General features: G+C 43.9%; 1 protein-coding gene across 2 annotated transcripts in view; it reads left to right on the top strand.

The window, feature by feature from the left end:
• LOC118398715 (rho GTPase-activating protein 18-like) overlaps positions 1 to 24,271 on the top strand; it is a 53,192-nt gene that overhangs the window by 20,823 nt on the left and 8,098 nt on the right. The window contains exons 1-6 of one of the 2 annotated variants that reach the window (XM_035794354.2): positions 14,119 to 14,260; positions 14,444 to 14,484; positions 16,472 to 16,695; positions 17,048 to 17,111; positions 21,154 to 21,320; positions 24,022 to 24,187. In XM_035794354.2, coding sequence (XP_035650247.1) covers positions 14,460 to 14,484; positions 16,472 to 16,695; positions 17,048 to 17,111; positions 21,154 to 21,320; positions 24,022 to 24,187 — 646 coding nt within the window. In that variant the 5' untranslated portion in view covers positions 14,119 to 14,260; positions 14,444 to 14,459. Of the gene's footprint in view, positions 1 to 14,057; positions 14,261 to 14,443; positions 14,485 to 16,471; positions 16,696 to 17,047; positions 17,112 to 21,153; positions 21,321 to 24,021; positions 24,188 to 24,271 lie in introns of those variants that run through there. The other variant, XM_035794352.2, reaches the window with a different exon arrangement.

Here is a 24,271-nt window from a genome sequence, read left to right on the forward strand (position 1 = left end):
ACCTGTACTGACCTCGCCTTCTGGATGATAGCGGGGGGAACAGGCAGTGGCTCGGGTGGTTGTTGTCCTTGATGATCTTTTTGGCCTTCCTGTGACATCGGGTTGTGTAGGTGTCCTGGAGGGCAGGTAGTTTTCCCCCGGTGATGCGTTGTGCAGCCCTCACTACACTCTGGAGAGGCTTACGGTTGTGGGCGGAGCAGTTGCCGTATCAGGCGGTGATACAGCCCAACAGGATGCTCTCGATTGTGCATCTGTAACAGTTTGTGAGTGCTTTTGGTGACAGGCCAAATTTCATCAGCCTCCTGAGGTTGAAGGGGCGCTGTTGCGCCTTCTTCACCATGCTGTCTGTGTGGGTGGACCATTTCAGTTTGTCTGTGATGTGTATGCCGAGGAACTTAACTTTTCACCTTCTCCACTACTGTCCCGTCGATGTGGATAGGGGGGTGCTCCCTCTGCTGTTTCCTGAAGTCCACAATCATCTTCTTAGTTTTGTTGACGTTGAGTGTGAGGTTATTTTCCTGACACCACACTCCGAGGGCCCTCACCTCCTCCCTGAAGGCCGTCTAGTCGTTGTTGGTAATTAAGCCTACCGCTGTAGTGTCTTCTGCAAACTTGACGATTGAGTCCTTTAAAACGCACATTGATAAACTGACTAAAACATTGAGTAAAGATTGGTTTCCTGTATATAAATAAATCCTGTCTCCCTTTTGAAAATAGGAGGAAGATTTTTCAAGCGACACTTCTCCCAGTAATTGACTATGGCGACTCAATCTACAGTACATGCACGGGTCAGCCTCTGTGTTAAAACCTATAGATTCAGTCTATCACTCTGCCTTGATTTTATCACTAGTGATCATTTCTGTATGCATCATTGTCTCTTATATAGTTTTGTTGGCTGGGAGTCTCTGACTACCAGAAGAGAGTACAATTGTCTCCTATATAAATCAAATCAAATCACATTTTATTTGTCACATACACATGGTTAGCAGATGTTAATGCGAGTGTAGCGAAATGCTTGTGCTTCTAGTTCTGACAATGCAGTAATAACCAACAAGTAATCTAACTAACAATTCCAAAACTACTGTCTTATACACAGTGTAAGGGGATAAAGAATATGCACATAAAGATATATGAATGAGTGATGGTACAGAGCAGCATGGGCAAGATACAGTAGATGGTATCGTGTACAGTATATACATATGAGATGAGAATGTAAACAAAGTGGCATAGTTAAAGTGGCTAGTGATACATGTATTACATAAGGATGCAGTAGATGATATAGAGTACAGTATATACGTATGCATATGAGATGAATAACGTAGGGTAAGTAACATTATATAAGGTAGCATTGTTTGAAGTGGCTAGTGATTTCCCATCAATTCCCATTATTAAAGTGGCTGGAGTTGTGTCAGTGTCAGTGTGTTGGCAGCAGCCACTCAATGTTAGTGGTGGCTGTTTAACAGTCTGATGGCCTTGAGATAGAAGCTGTTTTTCAGTCTCTCGGTCCCAGCTTTGATGCACCTGTACTGACCTCGCCTTCTGGATGATAGCGGGGTGACATCGGGTGGAGTAGGTATCCTGGAGTGCAGGTAGTTTGCCCCCGGTGATGCGTTGTGCAGACCTCACTACCCTCTGGACAGCCTTACGGTTGTGGGTGGAGCAGTTGCCGTACCAGGCGGTGATACAGCCCGCCAGGATGCTCTCGATTGTGCATCTGTAGAAGTTTGTGAGTGCTTTTGGTGACAAGCCGAATTTCTTCAGCCTCCTGAGGTTGAAGAGGCGCTGCTGCGCCTTCTTCACGATGCTGTCTGTGTGAGTGGACCAATTCAGTTTGTCTGTGATGTGTATGCCGAGGAACTTAAAACTTGCTACCCTCCACTACTGTTCCATCGATGTGGATAGGGGGGTGTTCCCTCTGCTGTTTCCGGAAGTCCACAATCATCTTCTTAGTTTTGTTGACGTTGAGTGTGAGGTTATTTTCCTGACACCACACTCCGAGGGCCCTCACCTCCTCCCTGTAGGCCGTCTCGTCGTTGTTGGTAATCAAGCCTACCACTGTTGTGTCGTCCGCAAACTTGATGATTGAGTTGGAGGCGTGCGTGGCCACGCAGTCGTGGGTGAACAGGGAGTACAGGAGAGGGCTCAGAACGCACCCTTGTGAGGCCCCAGTGTTGAGGATCAGCGGGGTGGAGATGTTGTTGCCTACCCTCACCACCTGGGGGCGGCCCGTCAGGAAGTCCAGTACCCAGTTGCACAGGGCGGGGTCGAGACCCAGGGTCTCGAGCTTGATGACGAGCTTGGAGGGTACTATGGTGTTGAATGCCGAGCTGTAGTCGATGAACAGCATTCTCACATAGGTATTCCTGTTGTCCAGATGGGTTAGGGCAGTGTGCAGTGTGGTTGAGATTGCATCGTCTGTGGACCTATTTGGGCGGTAAGCAAATTGGAGTTGGTCTAGGGTGTCAGGTAGGGTGTCTCTCAAAGCACTTCATGATGACGGAAGTGAGTGCTACGGGGCGGTAGTCGTTTAGCTCAGTTACCTTAGCTTTCTTGGGAACAGGAACAATGGTGGCCCTCTTGAAGCATGTGGGAACAGCAGACTGGTATAGGGATTGATTGAATATGTCCGTAAACACACCGGCCAGCTGGTCTGCGCATGCTCTGAGGGCGCGGCTGGGGATGCCTTCTGGGCCTGCAGCCTTGCGAGGGTTAACACGTTTAAATGTCTTACTCACCTCGGCTGCAGTGAAGGAGAGTCCGCATGTTTCCGTTGCAGGCCATGTCAGTGGCACTGTATTGTCCTCAAAGCGGGCAAAAAAGTTATTTAGTCTGCCTGGGAGCAAGACATCCTGGTCCGTGACTGGGCTGGTTTTCTTCTTGTAGTCCGTGATTGACTGTAGACCCTGCCACATGCCTCTTGTGTCTGAGCCGTTGAATTGAGATTCTACTTTGTCTCTGTACTGACGCTTAGCTTGTTTGATAGCCTTGCGGAGGGAATAGCTGCACTGTTTGTATTCGGTCATGTTACCAGTCACCTTGCCCTGATTAAAAGCAGTGGTTCGCGCTTTCAGTTTCACGCGAATGCTGCCATCAATCCACGGTTTCTGGTTAGGGAATGTTTTAATCGTTGCTATGGGAACGACATCTTCAACACACGTTCTAATGAACTCGCACACCGAATCAGCGTATTCGTCAATGTTGTTATCTGACGCAATACGAAACATATCCCAGTCCACGTGATGGAAGCAGTCTTGGAGTGTGGAGTCAGCTTGGTCGGACCAGCGTTGGACATACCTCAGCGTGGGAGCTTATTTTTTTAGTTTCTGTCTGTAGGCAGGGATCAACAAAATGGAGTCGTGGTCAGCTTTTCCGAAAGGACGGCGGGGCAGGGCCTTATATGCGTCGCGGAAGTTAGAGTAACAATGATTCAAGGTTTTTCCACCCCTGGTTGCGCAATCGATATGCTGATAAAATGTAGGGAGTCTTGTTTTCAGATTAGCCTTGTTAAAATCCCCAGCTACAATGCAGCCTCCGGATAAATGGATTCCAGTTTGCAAAGAGTCAAATAAAGTTTGTTCAGAGCCATCGATGTGTCTGCTTGGTGGGGGATATATACGGCTGTGATTATAATCGAAGATAATTCTCTTGGTAGATAATGTGGTCGACATTTGATTGTGAGGAATTCTAAATCAGGTGAACAGAAGGATTTGAGTTCCTGTATGTTTCTTTCATTACACCATGTCTCGTTAGCCATAAGGCATACTCCCCCGCCCCTCTTCTTACCAGAAAGATGTTTGTTTCTGTCAGCGCGATGCGTGGAGAACCCCGCTGGCTGCACCGCCTCCGATAGCGTCTCTCCAGTGAGCCATGTTTCCGTGAAGCAAAGAACGTTACAGTCTCTGATGTCCCTCTGGAATGCTACCCTTGCTCGTATTTCATCAACCTTGTTCTCAAGAGACTGGACAATGGCGAGAAGAATTCTAGGGAGTGGTGCACGATGTGCCCGTCTCCGGAGTCTGACCAGAAGACCGCCTCGTTTCCCTCTTTTTCGGAGTCGTTTTTTTGGGTCGCCGCATGGGATCCTTTGTCCTGTTTGAAAGGCAGAACACAGGATCCGCGTCGCGAAAATCATATTCGTGGTCGTACTGATGGTGAGTTGACACTGATCTTATATTCAGTAGTTCTTCTCGACTGTATGTAATGAAACCTAAGATGACCTGGGGTACTAAGGTAAGAAATAACACGTAAAAAAAACAAAAAACTGCATAGTTTACTAGGAATGCGAAGCGAGGCGGCCATCTCTGTCGGCGCCGGAAGTTTAAGTTGTTGGCTGGGAGTCTCTGACTACCAGAAGAGAGTATCATTGTCTCTTATATAGTTTTAATGGCTTGGAATCTATGACTACCAGAAGGGCCCAACATTGACTATTATTCATATATAAAGCATTTCTCCAGAATATCCCATACTACCTCACCTCACTTCTAAATTGGAAATCTAGTAATTATAAGACTCAAGACTGGTTGGTACTAGAGGTTCCACAGGTCTCCTCTGAGTTAGGGAAGGCTGCTTTCAGTTACTCTGCCCTTCAGTCCTGGAATGTCCGACTTGCCTGACTTGTTTGTCGCATGTGCCAGTTCAGTTTGTCTTGCATCTGTGCTTCTGCATGGGAAAAGACAAAAGGACGCAAGGGGTGGCAGGTAGCCTAGTGTTTAGAGCGTTGGGCCAGTAACCGAAAGGTTGCTGGATCGAATCCCTGAACTGACAAGGTAAAAATCTGTTGTTCTGCCCCTGAACAAGGAAGGTAACCCACTGTTCCCCAGTAGGCCGTCATTGTAAATAAGAATTTGTTCTTAACTGACTTGCCTGGTTAAATAAAAAGTTGTGGTCAATGAATGTTGTTCAGTTTGTTGGAATAATAGCCTACAATTAAAAGTTCAACAAGAGACTTTGCCATCAGATTACTGAGTCATTCTGGTCTTACAGTATGAACAAGTCATGTTGACCAATAGAAACGGCGGAGTACATCACTTTTAATTAGTTGATAACATAACAGTTTGTATACACAAGTACAAAGAATGTGATATACAGATATGTGTTGGAGCGTGTGTGAGCATCTGAGTTTAATATGAATGAGATATAATATGAACTCAGGGACCACCTGTCTTAAAATACCTCCAGCAATGTAAACATGAGTCCGTGCACAGAATCAACATGGGTTATCATCATAGTGTTATTGGCGCTGTTTGTGGTTTTATCGTTTTTACATTGACACAGCAGCACTCTCTTTACCTTTCCTGTTGTTCCCTGAGGTTGGAGATTAGTAAAGATTATGCTTACTTGTGTCTCTTTTTACATCCTTTAAAGGGGAAATCTGCAGTTCAACAATAAACAAAGCAGCCGCCCCACCACCTTTTTGGGTACACTGCTTGGGGATGGGTCTGGAGGAATGTAACTTCTCTAAGATTCATAGACGGGGCTATGGATGCAAGGACTGACCATACATGAAATCAAAATGATAGTTTTATCTAGGGCTGCACATTTTGGGTTATATTCAGAGGTGGAAACTTTCCGTGGGAATTAACGGGAACATATGGGAATTAACGGAAATATATGCAAATGAATATTAAAACTATTTAAATGTAGATGTTTGTTGCATTGGATATATTTACCATATCATATGGAGACAGAAACATAAACCATTTACCTTATCATAAGTAGACATAATTGCAAATGATTAAATCCTTACAATATAAATAAATACAATAATTTTCGTTACGAATTGAACTTTAACGCTTCACGTGGGATTATTTCACTGAACAACAAAAGAAAGCGAATATTGAATGATCCCCAATGATCCATCGCATCTCCCAATCTGTAAAATGATAGTCTAGAAACTAAAGCTTTGGTTGTCTTCCTCAGGCTTCCATGTCTTCTCCCTGGACCTCCTCAATGTCCACCTCTTGAACATCAGACTCTGAGGCCTCATCTTCACTGTCACTTTTCAACCTTGTTGAGAATGGCTCATTGTCAGACCCAAATGACCCTTGTATTGGTCAGCCTGTTGCCTGCTTTGGTGTGTGTTCCCAAACAAAGACCAGTTGCGCTCTGAGGCGGCTGATGTTGGTAGGATTTGGAGGATGATGGAGGCAACAGGGAAAAGAGACTCAGATCCACAAAGTCCCTTCCATCAGTTGGCTGATGATATATGTTGGCACGACTGCCATATTGCATCTCCATCCCAAAGCCCTTGCTTGGAAGTGTACATCACCAGACTGCCAAGAACCTTGCCTTCATCCAGGCCAATGTGGCGAGACACGATAATGATGTCACCATAGGCCTTGTTGATCTCTGCACCACACAGGATGCTCTTGCCAGCATACTTGGGGTCCAACATGTACGCTGCGGCGTGTATGGGCTTCAGGCAGAAGTCTTCATGCTTTTTGATGTAATTCAGAACTGCAGTTTTCTTTGTTTGGAGCAACAGTGAAGTGGGCAGGGCAGTACAGATGTATTCTCTTACATGTGCAAGCAGAGTCTAAACATCAGACAGGATGGCATTGTCTCCCTCAATCTGTGCATTGGATACTGCTATAGGTTTAAGGAGTTTCAGGCTGCTTACCACTCTCTCCCAAAATACATCATCCAGGAGGATCCTATTGGAGACTTCTTCCCCTCCAGGATGCTGTCAAACATGATGACAACACCACCACAATGGGTGTTGCTTGGCAGCTTCAATGTGGTGCTCTTATTCTTCTCACTTTGCTTGGTGAGGTAGATTGCTGCTAAAACGTGATGACCCTTCACATACCTAACCATTTGCTTGGCGCTCTTGTAGAGTATCCATTGTTTTCGGTGCCATGATGTACTTGAGGAACAGATTCAATGCATGAGCAGCACAGCCAATGGGTGTGATGTGAGGGTAGGACACCTCCACTTTAGACCAATACCGTTCTGTGTTCCAAGGTCATTGATGACTGCCTTCAGCTCATCTGCAGTGTAGAGACGGGTGTTTCTGTTGTCCCTTGTGTCTGTGCTCTTGTAGAATACTGAGATGATGTCGTTAATTATTCCTTGCCCTCGTACATTCGACCACCCATCAGAGATGATTGCAAAACTTTCTGCTTTCTCTATGATTTGCTTGACATTCACTTAAACCCTGTTGAACTCTGCATCCAGCAAATGAGTAGATAAAGCATGTCTAATTGGAGGGGTGTGTGCTGGGCGAGGGAACTCTTCCAATACACATTGCCTCTGAGCATCAGAGGTGAACCAGTTGCATACACAGCAAGACATTCATCAGCATTTCTCTGACTACTTCTGATTCCAGGAGGACCGTGAGCTGTTGCTATCGATAAGGTGCCTTATTCATCATTTTCACCTCAAATAAAAGTAGAGGGACTTTTGTCAGAGGTTGCTTGTTGTGAGCGCTGAGGGAACTTTATGCACTTGGCCAGATGATTCTGCATCTTTGTTGCATTCTTCACATATTTACATTTACATTTAAGTCATTTAGCAGACGCTCTTATCCAGAGCGACTTACAAATTGGTGCATTCACCTTATGACATCCAGTGGAACAGTCACTTTACAATAGTGCATCTAAATCTTAAAAGGGGGGGGGGGGTGAGAAGGATTACTTATCCTATCCTAGGTATTCCTTAAAGAGGTGGGGTTTCAGGTGTCTCCGGAAGGTGGTGATTGACTCCGCTGTCCTGGCGTCGTGAGGGAGTTTGTTCCACCATTGGGGGCCAGAGCAGCGAACAGTTTTGACTGGGCTGAGCGGGAACTGTACTTCCTCAGTGGTAGGGAGGCGAGCAGGCCAGAGGTGGATGAACGCAGTGCCCTTGTTTGGGTGTAGGGCCTGATCAGAGCCTGGAGGTACTGAGGTGCCGTTCCCCTCACAGCTCCGTAGGCAAGCACCATGGTCTTGTAGCGGATGCGAGCTTCAACTGGAAGCCAGTGGAGAGAGCGGAGGAGCGGGGTGACGTGAGAGAACTTGGGAAGGTTGAACACCAGACGGGCTGCGGCGTTCTGGATGAGTTGTAGGGGTTTAATGGCACAGGCAGGGAGCCCAGCCAACAGCGAGTTGCAGTAATCCAGACGGGAGATGACAAGTGCCTGGATTAGGACCTGCGCCGCTTCCTGTGTGAGGCAGGGTCGTACTCTGCGGATGTTGTAGAGCATGAACCTACAGGAACGGGCCACCGCCTTGATGTTAGTTGAGAACGACAGGGTGTTGTCCAGGATCACGCCAAGGTTCTTAGCGCTCTGGGAGGAGGACACAATGGAGTTGTCAACCGTGATGGCGAGATCATGGAACGGGCAGTCCTTCCCCGGGAGGAAGAGCAGCTCCGTCTTGCCGAGGTTCAGCTTGAGGTGGTGATCCGTCATCCACACTGATATGTCTGCCAGACATGCAGAGATGCGATTCGCCACCTGGTCATCAGAAGGGGGAAAGGAGAAGATTAATTGTGTGTCGTCTGCATAGCAATGATAGGAGAGACCATGTGAGGTTATGACAGAGCCAAGTGACTTGGTGTATAGCGAGAATAGGAGAGGGCCTAGAACAGAGCCCTAGGGGACACCAGTGGTGAGAGCGCGTGGTGAGGAGACAGATTCTCGCCACGCCACCTGGTAGGAGCGACCTGTCAGGTAGGACGCAATCCAAGCGTGGGCTGTGCCGGAGATGCCCAACTCGGAGAGGGTGGAGAGGAGGATCTGATGGTTCACAGTATCGAAGGCAGCCGATAGGTCTAGAAGGATGAGAGCAGAGGAGAGAGAGTTAGCTTTAGCGGTGCGGAGCGCCTCCGTGATACAGAGAAGAGCAGTCTCAGTTGAATGACTAGTCTTGAAACCTGACTGATTTGGATCAAGAAGGTCATTCTGAGAGAGATAGCGGGAGAGCTGGCCAAGGACGGCACGTTCAAGAGTTTTGGAGAGAAAAGAAAGAAGGGATACTGGTCTGTAGTTGTTGACATCGGAGGGATCGAGTGTAGGTTTTTTCAGAAGAGGTGCAACTCTCGCTCTCTTGAAGACGGAAGGGACGTAGCCAGCGGTCAGGGATGAGTTGATGAGCGAGGTGAGGTAAGGGAGAAGGTCTCCGGAAATAGTCTGGAGAAGAGAGGAGGGGATAGGGTCGAGTGGGCAGGTTGTTGGGCGGCCGGCCGTCACAAGACGCGAGATTTCATCTGGAGAGAGAGGGGAGAAAGAGGTCAGAGCACCGGGTAGGGCAGTGTGAGCAGAACCAGCGGTGTCGTTTGACTTAGCAAACGAGGATCGGATGTCGTCGACCTTCTTTTCAAAATGGTTGACGAAGTCATCTGCAGAGAGGGAGGAGGGGGGGGGGGGAGGAGGATTCAGGAGGGAGGAGAAGGTGGCAAAGAGCTTCCTAGGGTTAGAGGCAGAAGCTTGGAATTTAGAGTGGTAGAAAGTGGCTTTAGCAGCAGAGACAGAAGAGGAAAATGTAGAGAGGAGGGAGCGAAAGGATGCCAGGTCCGCAGGGAGGCGAGTTTTCCTCCATTTCCGCTCGGCTGCCCGGAGCCCTGTTTTGATTTTGCACAGTATTTGCAAATGTACACAGCTTTTCCTTCTACATTAGCTTCAGTGAAATGTCTCCACACATCAGATAGTGCCAAATAGTGCAAAAAATTACCAGAAAGCATGTAGTCCTTGGCTCAGTAATGAGGGCTCAATAGCATCTCATTCGTGTGCAACATCTTGAGAATCAGCTGTACATGGGATGGAAGAATACACTGTGCATGCAGAGGGTTGCAATTCCATTGAATTGGGGATAGTTTAACCAAAATATGCCACAAGACCTACAATTGCCTTATGTGTATCCCACAAAAAAAAGGTTCACTGTTATAAGCTAACTTTTTTGATGAATTTAAGCAAAATTCCCCAAATTCCCGGGCTTATTAACTTCCCATGGAAAAATTCAGGAAATTTACGCGAAACGTATCCGACCCTTTGAAACCCTAGTTTTAACCATGTTTTGAAGGTGTACAGTGTTTGTTTACAATTTACAAACAATGGAGTAAAACAACATATTTTATATTTGAGGAATACAAAGAAATACAATCAAGCAATTATTTTTTACACAAAAGAACATACAGTATCTGAAAACACAACCTCCCAGAACCCATCACTGGGGGCTTTCCCATGCAGTCTGTCCAGTTCAGCTTTGCCTCAATTCCTTGGCACTGTTTCCATGGTGCATCCATTCACTAGGTACTACAGTATTTGCCCCCCCCCACACATGTTATCAGTAGTAAACCCAGCCAATTCTCCAGTCTTCTGGAAATGAGATGTCCTTTGAGAGTGTACACTACAGAAGAGTGGGGGGCCAGACAGATAGAACCCCAGCAGTAACATTCCATGTCTCTGTTGGGGTTGTCGCAGTAACCAACAGGCATAGGCCCTTGTATTAACAGTAGTGGATGTTTGAAATATGTATTATGAGTTAAGTGAAACTTGATTGCTAGTGCATGTGATTGATAGTACTGTAATTCCCAGTTTCCATGCTAAACGCATGCATTTTCTGTCACTACGTAGAAATACTTTTTTACCACACAGTCTCATATTTAGTAAGCCTCGGTGGGGACAGTATACCTGTGTGCCCCTAATCTGACCTGTACTTTCAGATCTTCTGTATGACTGTATTACTATGGCTCCTCGGATTTGTGTCTGTATGCAAAATGACAAGGCAAAACACTAGAGAAAGACTAAATTGTTTCTCCTTTTGTCCTTGTGCACTGGCAGTTTGTCAATCTTGGAGCCAGCAAAATAGCTGACCTTTCAATGGAATGGGGCAGGCTGTGGGATAACATTGGCGCTGTTTGCATTGTTGGTATACTTGGTTTACCTACTAACAGTGTAACACTTTCCTCTTTCTCGCTGCATTTTCTGGTGGTTGTTGTGTTTATTAAAATGCCCTACTAAACCAAATATGTGGGCTGTGTTTTGGGTTGTTCCCCATAAAAGGTAATTACACGGCTGAACATTTGAATAAAAAACATTACAGCAATTGAAACATGGTGGAAATATCAAAGAAAGCTAGAAAGAAAATAGACAGAGCAATTGCTTTGTGAGAGCATTTCCCCAACACTCTCTGAATTTCAGATTTGTGCAGGTACTGTATGTTAATTATCCAGGGCCAGAAATGTCAGGTACTACTGATATCCTGTCCTGTGGTTAGGAGGGAGCTGATACTCATTTGACCACCTCCACAGACCTTTAGGTGAGACCTAACAGCCTTTAAGGCCTGCAGCTCATTTGTCTTCCGTCCTGTTTATGACAATTCACTGCAAGAAAGACTGTATACCTCACAGCCATGAAGAACACTAAGCTGGAATTATCTTGGCTAATTTGTATTGAGGTCATCACATATTTCTCCTTGCATGCTGACACCTTGGTAGTGTAAAACACACCTTACTGCTGACTGCTGCATTTAAGACAAGGTGTAGCCTGGCATGACCCAGATTAACTGTGTTTAGTATCGAGTGTATAAAGCAGTAGCAGTCATTAAGGAATGTAAAACTGCTGAGGGTTGATAAAACGCCACTCTAGGCGTCCCTTTAAGTGCAACCACCAGAGATTATAGGGGGAGGGGAGGATAGCCGCTCTCTGATGCCCATCAGGAGTCCTCTTCAGTGTTTCCCCTAGGATTTTTTTCAGCAGAGGTGGCAAAGTACTCAATTTTTTTTGTTTCCAGCCTATAGACAGAGACTAAAACAGGAAGCTCCCGCGCTCAGGTCTGTTCAACGCTGGTCTGACCAATCTGATTCCACGCTTCAAGACTGCTTCGATCACGTGGATTGGGATATGTTCCGCATTGCGTCCAACAACAACATTGACGAATACGCTGAATCGGTGAGCGAGTTTATTAAAAAGTGCATCGGTGATGTCGTACCCACAGCGTCTATTAAAACATTCCCAAACCAGAAACCGTGGATTGATGGCAGCATTCGCGCGAAACTGAAAGCGCGAACAACTGATTTTAACCAGGGCAAGGTGACCTGAAACATGACCGAATACAAACAGTGTAGATATTCCCTCCGCAAGGCAATCAAACAAGCTAAGCGTCAGTATAGAGACAAAGTAGAGTTGCAATTCAACGGCTCAGACACAAGAGGTATGTGGCAGGGTCTACAGTCAATCACGGATTACAAAAAGAAAACCAGCCCCGTCGCAGACCAGGATGTCTTGCTCCCAGACAGACTAAATAACTTCTTTGCTCGCTTTGAGGACAATACAGTGCCACTGACACGGCCCGCTACCAAAACTTTTGGACACTCCTTCACTGCAGCCGATGTGAGTAAAACATTTAAACGTGTTAACCCTCGCAGGCCCAGACGGCATCCCCAGCCGCGTCCTCAGAGCATGCGCAGACCAGCTGGCTGGTGTGTTTACGGACATATTCAATCAATCCTTATCCCAGTCTGCTGTTCCCACATGCTTCAAGAGGGCTACCATTGTTCCTGTTCCCAAGAAAGCTACGGTAAGATAACTAAGTTAAACGACTTCCGCCCCGTGACACTAACTTCCGTCATCATGAAGTGCTTTGAGAGACTAGTCAAGGACCATATCACCTCTACCCTACCTGACACCCTAGACCCACTCCAATTTGCTTACCGCCCCAATAGGTCCACAGATGACGCAATCGCAACCACACTGCCCTAACCCATCTGGACAAGAGGAATACCTATGTGAGAATGCTGTTCATCGACTACAGCTCAGCATTTAACACTATAGTACCCTCCAAACTCGTCATCAAGCTCGAGACCCTGGGTCTCGACCCCGCCCTGTGCAACTGGGTACTGGACTTCCTGATGGGCCACCCCCAGGTGATGAGGGTAGGTAACAACATCTCCACCCCGCTGATCCTCAACACTGGGGCCTCACAAGGGTGCGTTCTGAGCCCTCTCCTGTACTCCCTGTTCATCCACGACTGCGTGGCCATGCACGCCTCCAACTCAATCATCAAGTTTGCGGACGACACTACAGTGGTAGGCTTGATTACCAACAACGACGAGACTGCCTACAGGGAGGAGGTGAGGGCCCTCGGGAGTGTGGTGTCAGGAAAATAACCTCACACTCAACGTCAACAAAACAAAGGAGATGATCGTGGACTTCAGGAAACAGTAGATGGAGCACCCCCCTATCCACATCGACGGGACAGTAGTGGAGAGGGTAGTAAGTCTTAAGTTACCAAACTGAATTGGTCCACCCACACAGACAGCGTTGTGTAGAAGGCGCCGCAGCGCCTCTTCAACCTCAGGAGGCTGAAGAAATTCGGCTTGTCTCCAAGAGCACTCACAAACTTCTACAGATGCACAATCGAGAGCATCCTGTCGGGCTGTATCACCTTAAAGATGGAATCCGCATTAGTGCAAATTAGCGCCACTGTCTGCCCCACAGTCGTTGTTATTAAAAAAAATATATAGATATATATGAAATAAAACTACATGCAGTTCAAATTAAATCAAAGTTTATTTGTCACGTGCGCCGAATACAACAGTGAAATGCTTATTGCATGTGCAATTTAAAAAAATACTCTGTTCGCTGTTTGCTGTAACTTAATTGTTTTAATATCTCAAACGGATGTGGCTGTTTCACCAGTATGGATTACAGCTTTAAACTACTAACTTGGCATTTTGTAATAGGTTCATATAGGGGCTGGTCCTGGGCCAGCTAACAAGCAGCTAACAGCAGCTAACAGCAGGTAACAGCAGGGGTGCACAGAACTCCTTGTTTTAGTGTGACTCGGTCAGAGGAAAACAGTTCTACATTGAATGACTGAAATTAGTTAACCCTTCACGTTCATGCTAAACTAACTTCTATGCGGAAAATACAACCATATGTGACAACACAGCATTCACAGAGTTGCAATTAAAAAATATTTACCGGACAACCACAGTTGGTTTTCTCATTAGAGTTCAGATTGGAAATTCAACACATGGTTGTATGGTATATGGCTTGTAGTATTTATAACTCACTTGAACCCGAATAAAATTCACACTGAACTAGTCCTCGTACTTTGTCCCTCTTTCTTCCTCAGTCGCAGGACCGGCCTCTACAGTGTCCAGAGCCGGCCCAAAAATGCCTCAGGAAAGCCCCCATACCACTGCTGTAACTCCCGGGACTCACTGGACGAGCTGTTCATGGATGAATACTGGACAGAGGTGGAGAACATCACCCTTAGCGGCGAGGGAAAGGGGGATGCAGAGCCACAGGAGGTGGTGCAGCTGAAGTTGCCTGATGGTATGGAGCTCTACACTAGAGATGAGATGGGGTTGTTATAGTGGAAGGACTATATGCCCTGCTGCTTCAAAGTAACATTTTAGACCAACCTGCTGAAACAAGATTGAATGAGAGTGATGAGCTTAGCAAGGGGGGCTTTAGCGGAGAAATAATAATAAATACATATTTTTTCATTATGCCCAGCTTACGAGGCCACTTGATGCAATTGCCTCTTCTGCCTAACGGTAAGTCTGCCAGTGAGTATGTACTATGTACATTAGAAATATAATGAATTCATTCTATTTCTATGGTACAGTATATGACTGTGATTTACCTAGATCACTGTCTGAAAGGATTCTTTTAGTAGAGCACATGCAGTACATACTGGTCCGTTCTAATGACATAATGATAACTGATTTCTTTCATCCACAAAATACAATAGCCTGGCTTGATCCTACAGGGTCAGGAAATGTCTATAAAAAGGACTGCAGAAGTTTGTTTATAAAGTCAAAATGCATTGTTTTGTCTGAAGCACTAAACGTAGGAACTTCCTTCTGTTATCTCTTATATCAAGAATGTTGGTGTATGACCGGTTAAGGCAGCGGTTCCCAAACGAAGGGTCACCTGATATGTAAATTGGGTCGCGAGAGAATTCCCAAAATTCTGAAAAACAACAACCCCCCAAAAATTATTATAATATAGTCTATCTCAAAATCATTGGAATGTGGTTAACCTTAAAAATCTAAATTAAAATGATTAAATTCAACCAGAGAGCGCTCTTAGATCATAGGAAAATGCCGCACTTGACCGTTGCACTTGAACTATTCCCACAGTGAATGGCTAGGCCTGTTACACTATGAAACCACACACTATTGCAGAGACTTTCATATTACTGGCCGCAATTGATATGGTGAAAACAATGTGTGGAGTGACAGAGGCACACAAACACATCAATACCTTTGTCAGATTACATTGTTAAACAAATAATTGATGCTATTGCGAACAATCAAGAGGAAACTCTGACTGAACGACTCAAAATCCCCAGTTTATGATCTCCAAATGAACGTTAGCTGTGAGGGCCGAGATGCCCATGGATTTACCTTAGTTCGCAATTAATGTTGGGGGATTTTTTGCATTGAGAGAGGAACTGTCATTCACAATGGATGTAATGAAAATGAAATGTCTCCTTGCCTATGTAACAGACATACAGTATTTGGGAACGAACTGAACGCAAGCATGCAGGGGAAATACGAAAACGTTCTACAGATGATCAGTGGATTCAGAGGAAAGAATTCTTATTGGCGAGAGTTTTTCGAAAGCGAACCATGCCACCTTCCCTCAGCTGTGTATGTTTCTAACAGAAAACAGCATCAGTAAGTGTCCCACACGAGTGAACACTGCTCACCTCCAACGCTTGGAAGAGCACTTTGGGATTACTTCCCAATCCGTTTGAATGGCTCAGTTGACATGCCGTTAAGTGATAGGCGAACAGCTGATCGAGCTGTCATGTGACCGAATGCTGCAGACAACACATTCACGTGTCACTACGGAATAATTTTGGTTCCTGACTCAAAGGGAATATCCTGCTGTCTCCCGTTTAGGATTAAAACTCATGGTACCCGTACCTCATATCTGTGTGAAGCTGGTTTCAGTGCTCTCGTCTGCTTTAAAACCAAATGTCGATCCGGGTTGAATGTGAACGCAGAGATGACGTGATTACTGTCGACCGCGCCCCCTGACTTTGAGAAGCTCCAACAAAACAGTCATCAAGCACAACTATTTCATTAGTGGTGGTGAGATAAGACACATTACGTCAGACAAATTAGCCCCACATTAAAAGTATGTGATTGTGAGTTGAAGACAATCAGAAATACTGTTAGAATGTTTTTTCAATTGATTGTCATATCATTGGCTGTTAATTACACATGGTCCACATGGGTTGCGAGAATTTTTTTATCAAAATGGGGTCGTGGGACAAAAACGTTTGGGAACCCCTAGAGTAAGGGGTTAGGAGTGAGACATCCTTCCCTTTTTCATGTCCTTGTTTGTTTATATTCCCACTCCTCAGTACAGAGAAATTGCATAATATAATAGTAATTACACAGAAATAATCTATGAATTAGTTTGTATCTTTATTATTCAGTCTTTAGACCTAGACTTTACCATGAACATACTACAGCTCTTTTGGTGTATCATCAACCTAACTGAACTTGGCAATCTGTCTGTCTGTAGAGGGGGAACAGGAGAAGGCATGGCTGACTGAGGCAGGGTTGGCCCCTCTGTTTGACGAGTCGGCGTCTGACCCCGAGGACATGATGGGGCTGTTGTTCACACTGACGCGCACACAGGCTGCAGCCGTAGAGAAACGTTTTGAAACCATCAGGAAGAGGAACAAGCAGCACCACATACCTGACGTCAGAGACATCTTCAAACTCCCAGGCACACTGGAGTCAAAGGTCAGCCTACCACAAGTCCTGTTAACACGCTCCAACCTGGTTTTAGAACTCAGTCATGCCTGAGATGCTTCACTGCAGAAAGAACCCATTGACTTGTGTACCACAGTCAGTTAACATCATTACTAATCACATGGAGATTGTCTGTTAATGGACACCAGAATGTGAGGTAATAGGTAACTGGATATCTTATCCTAATGAGATTCTTGTCTTTAGTCTGTTCACAATTGGTAATAGAAACATATCGACTTTCTACAATATCAGCAGTTACATGAACTTGTTTGATTCATTAATTGTGCAAAATAAGCTATATTGAATTCTGATGAGCCTGTTTTTGTTCTGTATTATGTTGCAGGAGGATGAAGCAAAGTCAACAGAGAAAAAAACAGAAAACAGAAAAATGAATATTACGACAGATGGTATGTACCACAAGTTCTAGTAGGAGCAAGGGTCAATTTCATCATGTAAAAACTGGCACACTGGCAACATTTGAGGTGTGTCCTTAAAATCAAACATTTCATGTAGCACTAAAGGGAAGTTTTAAGACCCCCAAAAAGCAGGTCTTAACGGTAATGCAGTTGATAATGGCATTGATTTTGAGAGAGGCAGCGCAGCCTGTCCTGCCGTGACTCTCAGTGCCCATTGAAAGAGAGGTGTGCCTTTTATGCTGGTGAATCTCGTATTTTCGAAACATAAAAAACTATTGGTTTCCTCCCCATTTCGTTTGAGGCAATAAGGCCCTTTATCTAATTCCCCAGAGTCAGATGAACTCGTGGATACCATTTAGAGGTAGTTTCACTAGCCAATGCTAACTAGAATTTGCACAATGATTGGAAGTCTATGGGTATCTGCTAGCAGGCTAGTAGATAATCATAGACGTCCAGTCATCCACAAGTTCACCTGACCCTGGGGAAGTAGATAAAGGGACTCATTGCCAAAATCCCAAAATATCCCTTTAATCAAGGCTGGTTTCACATAGGTGCATCTTTTTATTATGTTGTATTGTTACATACACCAGATAGGTGCTGTGAAATGTGTTGTTTTACGGGTGTCAGTCATAGTTGTTCGGAGCAAATGAAGGTTAAATGCTTTGCTCAAGGACACATAGACAGATTTTTATCCTTGTCGGCTCTGGGTATTCGAACCAGAGACCTTTCGGTTACTGACCCAACGGTCTAACTAGGCTACCTGCCACTCCATTAGCCAAGTTTTGAGTAAAGGGGTCTTAAATGGTCTACTGAGAGTGCCTTGAAATATTTTGGAGGTTTTTGCCCTCATGCTTTTTCATGATTCACAATTCAATTTGCTTGTTCAAGTAGGCTATCCTTCTCCATTTTCAAAGAGTACCCCTCATCCGATTACCAAAGACGTGATCCTCCAAACTATTCAGTCCTATAATGCCATAACAACGGCAGATCATTTTGAGAATGTGCCTCGCACATAGGCAACGATACAATTGACAGGAGCGTAGTATTTTGTAAAGACGTATAAATGTAATGCGTAAAGACATTTAGGCCTACGTGTGCACACAGTTGACAGGAGCGTAGTATTTTGTAAAGACGTATAAATGTAATGCGTAAAGACATTTAGGCCTACGTGTGCACACAGTTGACAGGAGCGTAGTATTTTGTAAAGACGTATAAATGTAATGCGTAAAGACATTTAGGCCTACGTGTGCACACAGTTGACAGGAGCGTAGTATTTTGTAAAGACGTATAAATGTAATGCGTAAAGACATTTAGGCCTACGTGTGCACACAGTTGACAGGAGCGTAGTATTTTGTAAAGACGTATAAATGTAATGCGTAAAGACATTTAGGCCTACGTGTGCACACAGTTGACAGGAGCGTAGTATTTTGTAAAGACGTATAAATGTAATGCGTAAAGACATTTAGGCCTACGTGTGCACACAGTTGACAGGAGCTTAGTATTTTGTAAAGACGTATAAATGTAATGCGTAAAGACATTTAGGCCTACGTGTGCACACAGTTGACAGGAGCGTAGTATTTTGTAAAGACGTATAAATGTAATGCGTAAAGACATTTAGGCCTACGTGTGCACACAGTTGACAGGAGCGTAGTATTTTGTAAAGACGTATAAATGTAATGCGTAAAGACATTTAGGCCTACGTGTGCACACAGTTGACAGGAGCGTAGTATTTTGTAAAGACGTATAAATGTAATGCGTAAAGACATTTAGGCCTACGTGTGCACACAGTTGACAGGAGCGTAGTATTTTGTAAAGACGTATAAATGTAATGCGTAAAGACATTTAGGCCTACGTGTGCACACAGTTGACAGGAGCGTAGTATTTTGTAAAGACGTATAAATGTAATGCGTAAAGACATTTAGGCCTACGTGTGCACACAGTTGACAGGAGCGTAGTATTTTGTAAAGACGTATAAATGTAATGCGTAAAGACATTTAGGCCTACGTGTGCACACAGTTGACAGGAGCGTAGTATTTTGTAAAGACGTATAAATGTAATGCGTAAAGACATTTAGGCCTACGTGTGCACACAGTTGACAGGAGCGTAGTATTTTGTAAAGACGTATAAATGTAATGCGTAAAGACATTTAGGCCTACGTGTGCACACAGTTGACAGGAGCGTAGTATTTTGTAAAGACGTATAAATGTAATGCGTAAAGACATTTAGGCCTACGTGTGCACACAGTTGACAGGAGCGTAGTATTTTGTAAAGACGTATAAATGTAATGCGTAAAGACATTTAGGCCTACGTGTGCACACAGTTGACAGGAGCGTAGTATTTTGTAAAGACGTATAAATGTAATGCGTAAAGACATTTAGGCCTACGTGTGCACACAGTTGACAGGAGCGTAGTATTTTGTAAAGACGTATAAATGTAATGCGTAAAGACATTTAGGCCTACGTGTGCACACAGTTGACAGGAGCGTAGTATTTTGTAAAGACGTATAAATGTAATGCGTAAAGACATTTAGGCCTACGTGTGCACACAGTTGACAGGAGCGTAGTATTTTGTAAAGACGTATAAATGTAATGCGTAAAGACATTTAGGCCTACGTGTGCACACAGTTGACAGGAGCGTAGTATTTTGTAAAGACGTATAAATGTAATGCGTAAAGACATTTAGGCCTACGTGTGCACACAGTTGACAGGAGCGTAGTATTTTGTAAAGACGTATAAATGTAATGCGTAAAGACATTTAGGCCTACGTGTGCACACAGTTGACAGGAGCGTAGTATTTTGTAAAGACGTATAAATGTAATGCGTAAAGACATTTAGGCCTACGTGTGCACACAGTTGACAGGAGCGTAGTATTTTGTAAAGACGTATAAATGTAATGCGTAAAGACATTTAGGCCTACGTGTGCACACAGTTGACAGGAGCGTAGTATTTTGTAAAGACGTATAAATGTAATGCGTAAAGACATTTAGGCCTACGTGTGCACACAGTTGACAGGAGCGTAGTATTTTGTAAAGACGTATAAATGTAATGCGTAAAGACATTTAGGCCTACGTGTGCACACAGTTGACAGGAGCGTAGTATTTTGTAAAGACGTATAAATGTAATGCGTAAAGACATTTAGGCCTACGTGTGCACACAGTTGACAGGAGCGTAGTATTTTGTAAAGACGTATAAATGTAATGCGTAAAGACATTTAGGCCTACGTGTGCACACAGTTGACAGGAGCGTAGTATTTTGTAAAGACAGTTGATAAATTTTGTAAAGACGTATAAATGTAATGCGTAAAGACATTTAGGCCTACGTGTGCACACAGTTGACAGGAGCGTAGTATTTTGTAAAGACGTATAAATGTAATGCGTAAAGACATTTAGGCCTACGTGTGCACACAGTTGACAGGAGCGTAGTATTTTGTAAAGACGTATAAATGTAATGCGTAAAGACATTTAGGCCTACGTGTGCACACAGTTGACAGGAGCGTAGTATTTTGTAAAGACGTATAAATGTAATGCGTAAAGACATTTAGGCCTACGTGTGCACACAGTTGACAGGAGCGTAGTATTTTGTAAAGACGTATAAATGTAATGCGTAAAGACATTTAGGCCTACGTGTGCACACAGTTGACAGGAGCGTAGTATTTTGTAAAGACGTATAAATGTAATGCGTAAAGACATTTAGGCCTACGTGTACACACAGTGCCATTCAACAGGTGATGTGATCTATGATATCATGCTTCTGACCCCATCCTATTTAGAAATGTTGTTGTTTTTAAAAACAGATGGCTTGTTTTTCATTTGATTAAACACCAGTTATAGCCTCCCCTCAATGAAGGCTGTTTTTTTGTCCTGCCAAATGCATTCGCCAAATAGCAGCATAACAATTCAAATGATATTATAATGAATTACTCTTTTTAAGTCTTATCAATAGTGAATTCAATCTAGCTTATTGACAACGTTTGGCATGTCCATGGCTCAGATTCACACTGGTGTTTGTGTGTGTGCTTGGGCGTGTGTGTACAGGTCAGGTGGTGGGGCAGGGGAATGGGGCTGGCCCTTCTGAGCAGAGTGTGTCTGAACCTGAGACTGACATCAACCTAGAGCTGTCCTTCTCTGATCAGGCCCTCAGCTATAAGGAGGACTCAAAGGCCAGCAGTGAGGCTCTGACGGACACAGACGATAAGCTACCTGTGAGTAAACATTAACACCACCACACAGATTGACTGAGCCTCTCAGCTGGAGTAAAGTTTACATGTCGAAACAGGAAGTGTCACTCGTCAAAAATATACACACAACATGTAAAGTGTTGGTCCCAGCTGAAATAAAAGATCCCAGAAAAGTTCCGTATGCACAAAAAGCTTATTTCTCTCATATTTTGTGCACACGTTTGTTTACATCCCTGTTAGTGAGCATTTCTCCTTTGCCAAGATAGTCCATCCACCTGACAGGTGTGGTAATCAATAACCTGATTAAACAGCATGATCATTACACCGGTGCATCCTGTAATGGGGACAATAAAAGGCCACTCTAAAATGTGCAGTTTTGTCACACAACACAATGCTAAAGATATCTCAAGTTGAGGGATCGTGCAATTGGCGTGCTGACTGCAGGAATGTCCACCAGAGCTGTTGCCAGATGATTTGATGTCAATTTCTCAACCATAAGCCGTCTCCAACGTCGTTTTAGAGTATTTGACAGTACGTCCAACCGCCCTCACAACCGCAGACCATGTGTGTGGCATCATGTGGGTGAGTGGTTTGTTGATCTCAACGTTGTGAAATCTTTGATGTTGTTGCATATTGCATTTATATTTTTGTTCAGTATAATTAACATAATAAACAATTCCCGTTGAATTCCGTCTGTTTAAACTAGAGATATACATGTTTTTGTTTGGGCTGCGTCTCAATCCACCGCATTCGCCTACAGTGCCATCAGAAAGTATTCATACTCCTTGATTTATTTCACATTTTGTTGTATACAGCCTGAATTCAAAATGTATTAAATATATTTTTTCTCAACTATCTACACACAGTACCCCATAATCTCAAAGTGAAAACAAATTTATATTCAAAAATTACATTTATTGAAAATGAAATATATAGATATCTCATTTACATAAGTATTCACACCCCTGAGTCAATAATTTGTAGAAACACATTTGGCATTGATTACACTCTAAGAGCTTTCCACACATGGATTGTGCAACATTTGCTGATTATTCTTTTCAAAATTCTTCAAGCTCTATCAAATGGTTGTTGATCATTGCTAGACAACCACTTTCAGGTCTTGCCATAGATTTTCAAGTAGATTTAAGTCAAAACTGTAACTCAGCCACTCAGAAACATTCACTGTCTTCTTAGTAAACAACTTGTGTAGATTTGGCCTTGTGTTTTAGGTTATTGTCCTGCTGAAAGGTAAATTCATCTCCCAGTGTCTGGTGGAAAGCAGACTGAACCAGGTTTTCCTCTGGGATTTTGCCAGTGCTTACTACATTCTTTTTTTTTTATCCTGAAACTCCCCAATCCTTAATGATTACAAGCATACCCATAACATGATGCAGCCACCACTATGCTTGAAGATATGAAGATATTTTGGGATTTTCCCCAAACATAACACTTTGTATTGATACACCATCCAAAGTGTAATTAATAACTTCACCATGCTCAAAGGGATAGTCAGTGTCTATTTATTTTATCTGCCAATATGTGCCCTTCTTTTTGTGGCATTGCAAAACCTCCGTGGTCTTTGTGGTTAAATCTGTGTTTGAAATTCACTGCTCGACTGAGGGACCTGACAGATAATTGTATATGTGAGGGACAGAGAAGAGGTAGTCATTCAAAAATCAGGTTAAGCACTATTATTACACACAGAATGAGTCCATGCAACTCATTCTGTGACTTGTTAAGCGAATGTTTACTCCTGAACTCATTTAAGATTGTGATAAGTAAAAGGATGCATGCTTATTGAATTAAGATATTTATTGAAATTTTTTATTAATGTATTTTTAATTTTTTTTAAAATGAATTTGTAAACATTTCTGAACAGAACATAATTGCACTTTAACATTATAGGGTATTATGTGTAGTCCAGTGACAAAAAAATATATATTTTAAATTCAGGATGGAGCACACCAAAATGTGGAAAAATACTTCCTGAAGGCATAGTATGTTGGCCTTACGCATCCGTGGTAGAAAGTGGCAGAGCTACAGCGGTGTTTGCCAGACCAAGAGACATCCTGAAAATCGTTCCTCTCACGAAAACTAATGTAGCATCCCAACTAATATGACCACTGTATGGAAAGAGGAGACTCACGAACACGATGGTGTTCTCCGTTTTGCCCATGACTCCCATGGGCCCCAGGGGCCTCATCTGAAGTCTGTACCGCAGATGTGCCAACTTCTGTTTGTAGCATCCGAACCGTTTGGGCTTCAAAATAATGAACTCTCAGGAACACGACAGTGTTCTCCGTTTGTTCTCCTACCCTCACAGGCGTCACGGGAATCGTCTGAATGTAACCCGGTATTGGTTTAAAAAATGAATGGAACTATGGAAGTAGTTTTTTGCCCAAAGAAATGTCAACAACAACAACAACACAAATCCTGAGCTTTCTTATGTCTTGTTTCTTATATCCCCCCCCCTGCTTGTGTACTAGTGTAAGTTTTATATGACATTGAATGCTGCCGTTTGCACAGATGATCAATCAGAACCTTTGAGTACTTTTTGTCTAATACATTTCACAGTCCAAACTATTCTAGCCTACTTGTGCATTTTAGTCTCTGGCTCTAGGGACACCTGGTGGTGACATTAAAGTATAACCACAGATACTCAAATTATGTTGGGTTTGCTAACTTGCCTATGTTCACCTCTGCTTCTCTCTTCTCTGTGTGACAGAACTTCAAGCTAAGCAGAGACAAGACTGGGCTGACCAAGATGGGGGACCTGTCCCCTCAGGATATGAAGAAGGTGCACCGCCTGGTACTGATAGAGATGACCGCTCTGTTTGACACGGCAGGCATCGACCTCAAGGCCCACAAAGCAGTCAAACTCAAGGTCAAAGGTGAGCCAGTATGCTACAACTGTTAGCATGGAAGTACTATATAACAGTATATCTAAGTGCCCTAATAACTATCCTATTAACTAT

This window comes from Oncorhynchus keta, chromosome 19, assembly GCF_023373465.1.
Source record: "Oncorhynchus keta strain PuntledgeMale-10-30-2019 chromosome 19, Oket_V2, whole genome shotgun sequence".
NCBI lineage: Eukaryota > Metazoa > Chordata > Actinopteri > Salmoniformes > Salmonidae > Oncorhynchus > Oncorhynchus keta.